The 6,000-nt window shown below is 42.2% G+C and overlaps 1 protein-coding gene across 7 annotated transcripts in view; it reads right to left on the bottom strand.

The window, feature by feature from the left end:
* Positions 1–589: 589 nt before the first annotated feature.
* Positions 590–6,000, bottom strand: part of LOC105561338 (nucleolar protein 4-like) — a 67,171-nt gene continuing 61,760 nt past the window's right edge. For 6 of the 7 annotated variants that reach the window (XM_012011212.1, XM_012011216.1, XM_012011218.1 and 3 more), the window contains 3 exons: positions 4,473–4,684; positions 3,791–3,975; positions 590–3,060 (listed from right to left, as the gene is read on the bottom strand). In XM_012011212.1, coding sequence (XP_011866602.1) covers positions 2,888–3,060; positions 3,791–3,975; positions 4,473–4,684 — 570 coding nt within the window. In that variant the 3' untranslated portion in view covers positions 590–2,887. The remainder of the gene's footprint in view (positions 3,061–3,790; positions 3,976–4,472; positions 4,685–6,000) is intronic. The other variant, XM_012011213.1, reaches the window with a different exon arrangement.

The following is a 6,000-nucleotide window of genomic DNA, read 5'->3' as shown; positions in this document are numbered from 1 at the left end:
TAATATCCATGACGTAGTGTGATGCCTGCTTGAAACCAAAGGGACAGCGCGGAGAAAGGTGGGGGTGGGGGATAGCTGAGACTATTTATGTCGTGCATGACAGAAGCATGATTGTGATGACGATTGACAATACACGGTAGTAGTACGACGGTATCGCTATAGACTATTGCACTGTGTCGATTAAAGAGATGAGTCCGTTTACTACGGGCGGGAAATTGCATTCGCGGGGAGGGCGGCGTGTACACCATCTTGCAAGTATTTGGAGTTTCAAATGATTGAGGCGATAAGAATTAGTTCCAATTGACGAAACGCTTTATTCGATCCTCTCTCATTAAAGTGCCGCAAACATTAGTAATTTCGATCGCTCACACGACGACGGGCGCGTCTCGCCGCGGCGATTCATTCGCAAAACGGAAAAGGAAAATGGAAGTACGACTATTGTCGATCAGTAAAAGTCGTGATTTCCATAAAATCTTCGATGAGCGCATGTTCACACACACATGCACACGTATTTTCTCTCTTTCTCTCTCTCTCTCACACACACACACACACACACTCTCTCTCTCTCTCTCTCTCTCTCTCTCTCTCTCTCTCTCTCTCTCTCTCTCTCTCTCTCTCTCTCTCCTTCATTTTTACTTTTTTAATGAAATTTTCCTAGATTTTTCTTATTCGCCCTTTTTCCGGTCTACATTTCTGTTTGCATTTTGTTCATTGGAATGTTTTGCGCTTGAAGTTCGACGGTGACAGCATTCGCATAAAGTATCTTGCATTTGCTTATACATATATATTTATATACTCTTTGTATCTAATTACTTAAGCAACTTAATTTCCGTCATCTTTATATCTGTTTATAAACTATGTACAAAACAACGACAAAGTAGACTTAACGAGCGGAAACTTTCCGTGAAAAATGACATTGGAGAACAGAATAAACTATTCATATCTCGCGTCCTACCTTCTCGCGATTTTTCGATTCACGAACAATTATATCAATGGCTAATAATCGTGATGGTAGTAACGATGATAATAATAGAAAATAATAATAATAATAATAATAATATGCCATAGTGATATAAAGTCAATATTTTAATGGTAATAAGACGAGTAATAGGTCAACTCAACATCTGAAATGACGTTCTGTCTATCACGTAATCCACATATATAGTGGCGTTTATGTATATTATCTTCATGTGATTGATCGATGAAGAAAATGATTTCGCGCTTTCATGAAATGAAGTGTCGTTTGAAAGGAATAACGGAAAGAAGAAGAACGCGACGCTTAAGTAGTACTATGATTACCCATAATAATTAGTGTTCTTTGGTAACACAGTGATGCGTCCGGAGACCACGAATACGGTTGTAACGTATTGTCTGATCGTGACAAGATGGTCCCGAAATTATACTCTCGATCACTACGCTCCTTCGCTTCCAAAACGACTCTGGTTCTAACTACATTACGACGACGTTGTACAGTAATCGTTAATTATTTAACTAATTAATCTCCACTGACGAGGCCTCTGACGCGTCGCCAATAAAAAAATCCATCCCGTGTCTCTTGCAACCTACGTATTATATACACGTGTATCAATGCGCGAACGTGCATTCTCTTTTTATATACACGTATGTTTGTCGTATAATCTTCAGCTGTGATCCACCATTTGCTCCAAAAATGGCGAGAAATCAGTAATTTGGATAATCTCTGTAAAATTCAAATTCTATTACATCATTTTTGCATCTCGAATGGATCCTGCGGATGTATAAATGCCACTGTCGAAGTAAATGGCGCGATTCCGCCGCGTGAATTAATCGCGCTTTCTCACGCACGAGAGCAACTATTCTCGTCATATATCATTTACGTCATATGTACATAACGACAACAAACATATTAGCGAAATTACCGTCTCGTAAGAACACGCGACAGCTTTTTGTCGGCCGTCATTGAAACGGTTGAATATACTTGCGGTAGATTTATGGAGCTCTCACGAACGGTTTTTCGAAGCTTACGAATCTGAGTAGGAAAAAATGCAAGCGCATCACCCGACCGCAAAGAAGAAGTTTCGGAACGTTTTCATCCTCGTTAGAAAATACTAAGCGCACGCTCACGAATAACTTGTCGTCCGGAAGCTTCTTCTCATTTCGACTTCCTTTCATCACTCGCGCACGCATCCTAGCTCGCCGCCTTATCATCCTGTAAGCTTATCAGTAATTAAGTAAATATCTTTTTATATACACCCTGTTCGAATAGTTTTCTTAATCCTAGGAGTTAGAAATATCGCGACGATGCGCATAATGAAATATGTAATTATTCATTATGTACATGGAACTCTTCTAAACGAGATGTTATGATGTATCCACATAAAGATCAAATTCGGCAGGATTTTTGCAGAATCCTGCAGAACTCTGTGAATTTTTCGTCGCGCTTGTAGCCTCTCGGCTTCCGTTAAAAACAATCTCTTTATACATTTTAAAGTAACTTCTATCGATTTGTCAAATTATTTTCAAACTTGTTTCGTCAATTCAAAATTTTGATACTTAAACTTATAACCTTAAAGTCTCCAAGAGTCAATCAGTGCATTATAGCTGCGAATAAGTGAATATTCACATTTCTCAATGATAAACCACTGATTAACTTTTAGAGAGTTGGATCGAATGCGTTTAGTTTCGTCCAAGCGGAGCGTTTTACAGCAAATGATAAGTTCGTGTGTAGCGCAATGGAGTTGCCGACAGAGTAGCGGCATAAACGGCCTTGAAGAGAGGATTCCACGCTGACTCTTGACGTAACTCTCGGTGCTCACACAGGCGCTGTGTATCAATACGCGCGTTGCTTTCCCGTCGATCGTTGTGACTACGAGCCAAGCTGCCGAACGCTGGCCAAATAAACGTAGCTCTATGGTTGGTGGAGCAACAGTTGCTCCAGTTCATCAGCGGATCTAAGCAGGAAGGCGGCCGATTCTCGATATCCACCTATCAGTTGCTTCACCGCGGTCAATTCCATCGAGTTTAGTTTATGACTCAGCAGAGCAGGCTTCGGTGGGTTCTTCATGCTGAGGTCCGTCGGTCCTGCAAGGATAACGTAGATTCAATATTAGTTGCGACAATTTCATTCTGATAAGTTTTATCAAAGCAAGCATGTTGTGGAATACAAAATTGCATGCAAGCTCCATCGTTAAATATATTTAAACCGTAGCATTAACGCTCGTGGCAAAACAGTACTGCAAGCAGTTTCTAAAATTAATCTATATGGTCAATACATGCCGATTGGACGCGAAAAAAATCCACAAACTTAGATTTAAAGTTGTGAAAAAATGTTTGATCTAAGCTTCGATAAGAATGGAGCTTTAATATTATATATTTTCATGCCTTTACGCAAACAATTGAAAAGGTTAATCAGCAACGAGGAAGAGTGGGCTTTGAGAGTCAAACGCGATGAGCTGTGCGTGAGTTAATGTTATGTAACATTTAATAATTTAATACATTATATAAATCGTATATTTTGGCTGTAGTTCGAGCCATCTTTAGCGACACTATGATAGACGAATTAAATAATCTCAAGCTCTCCGGCGAGCGTAAGGTGAATATTAAAAAATTATATGTACGAAGCTAGTGTAATTTCCAAGAGAAAATATTAAAAAATATCTCTAGTCTACAAAATATTCGGAATAGAAATGAAAATTGGGACTCATTTCCAGCTTTTCCTTGTTACTTGTTAATTTGAACATCGTGTCAGTTAACCATTTATTTGATTGAAAAGTGCAATAAGGTCAACGTGTAACACCAATAACCAATTTACTTTGTATACCGTTGCTTAGTAGACTCGACGTAAAACTTTGAGTCGGATATAGCCCGGCTGAGAGGGTCGGCGGTACCGTTGTGGGCCCGGCACGCTGGAACGCTTGGCTGAAGTTGGGTCTGTACATCGTCGGTGCACCGCCACTGACGACACCATTCACCGTCGAACTAACTATCGTTGATTGGCTGAAAAAAAATTAGACGCAATGAGAATGAGATGCGCGCTAGCCAATAAAGGTCGCGGCTGATTAGCGCTTCACACGTTCCGCTAAGGACGCGTAACCCGTTCGACGAGAAGCGTCCGGTGAATTTTTGTGCCATGACCTGTGACCGAAGGCGAAGCCTTATCTAGAACTCGGTGGATTCGACGACGGGGATCTTAGCGCCGATAATAATAATCGGTTACGGTAATTCAGGCGGACAGTAAGCTAATAGTAATCACGCCAGGCGATATAATGGTAGATTTCTTTCGCCAAATGAGCAGTTAATAATAAATCGACACCGGCGGAAGTTTTGATCCAGAGGAAAGTTTATTTTTATGCTTTATTATCAAATCGATTCGACTGGGCTGACTCTGGCTAATTAAGAAACGGATAAGAGCGCGGCTCTATTACGTCGATCCAATTCGAGAAAACGCAGACTTGATTCGTCTTGCTTTGTCGTAACTAGTTCATCATACTGACCTCAGGAGAGTCTTGTTGTCTGTTGGGAGCAGCTTTGACGCAGATGCGATCGACAGCGGCGTGGAGGCAATAGTGTTGTTCGGTAAGTTCGCCAAACTGGTCAGAGGTGCCAGAGACGTTAACGATGCCGGAGGGGTGTCCTCCCTCTTGCACGGAAGTGATTTAACCGGTGTAGTTGAGAAGTGCTCTAAACTTGATCGAACGTCCGTTTGCTGCAATCGACATTATCGCAAGATAAAATAAAATTGTACCAATCATAAATATTTTGTCTATCATGATATCTTTCTGACAGACATAAATTTTCTTTCAAAGGCTCGATTGGCACGTTCTTTCGATAAAACTGTCACACAGTCGCTTATTAACCGAACGCCTGTGATCACTGAGTCGCCTTTTCGTTTGCACGAAGCCTGTCTTGCCTATGAAAAGTGATAATCTTCATACGTTTTTAAGCATTTTTTGAACCCAATCCTGTCCAATGCCGATCGAAAACTAATTTAGTCACGATTGTGAGCTAATATGACGTCAGCTCATATCTTTTTTTTTTGGAGTCGTATTAAGTGTTGCGATTTTGCATATCTTTCGGATACGTTTAAATCCGATTGACTTGAGTCACGTGCCTATTTTTCATATTAATATTCTCTTCTATAAAATCGCACGGTTTCAAGCAACGATATAGTCGAAAAGTAAGATTTGAGAACTTGCAAGTTCCATCGAGGATCCGCCGAGTATCAACGAATAATCGTTACTCTGATGTTGCTACAACTACGTGGAGATATGGAAGGGCGATGGTAAAATAGCATCGCGCGCGGCGAGCCTGCTATAATTGTACCTGTTGAATTTGATCGTGATCGCGCACCAGCTTGTGAACTACCGGTAGATTCTTTTTCCTCATGGCTGACACGGCCAGAAGTAAAACCAGTCTTTCGCAAGCACGTGACTAATCAGCAAACAACACGGACACTATCGATCACCTTACGAATTATCGATCATCAGCCGCGAGGATCGCCCCGACACGAGCTAATCGAGCCCCTATTATATCGTCTACCCGCGATCTCGTTATCAACGCGATCCCGATCATCGAGCACGATCGTATTCACCGCTATGAGCAACCGAGCGGAACAAAGCGCGCCGGGAGTTTCTTCACTTCGATTTCCTCTTCTGCTTCTTCTCTCGATCTTCTTCCACTTTTGCGTCCGCGCCCCACCCTGCCTACCAGCGACGTATCGATACGATAACAATAACGTCCGCGTTTATTCGTGCGAGGTTCAGAGAAGCGAGGACGTCGTTCCCGGCCGCCGGCGAGGGAACGGCGGAGGGGTGGGGCGAACGAAGAGGATGAAGAAAAAGCGAGTTGACACGAGGGAGGAACGTCAGGAACAAGAAGAGAGAACGTCCGGATGCGCCGGGACGAAACGACGAGGCGTGAGTAAGCTCACGGGAGGAAATTAATTCGTGGAAAGAGAGAGGAAGAGGAGGAGGGGAGGAGGAGCGGGCATCAGAAAAGAAAGAGGAGTGCAGAAGAAGAGGA

Source organism: Vollenhovia emeryi, unplaced genomic scaffold, assembly GCF_000949405.1.
Source record: "Vollenhovia emeryi isolate VEMERY1.0 unplaced genomic scaffold, V.emery_V1.0 DF939208.1, whole genome shotgun sequence".
NCBI classification, from domain to species: domain Eukaryota; kingdom Metazoa; phylum Arthropoda; class Insecta; order Hymenoptera; family Formicidae; genus Vollenhovia; species Vollenhovia emeryi.
The sequence above is the reverse complement of the archived record's forward strand: the minus strand, read 5'-3'. Positions and strand labels throughout refer to the sequence as shown.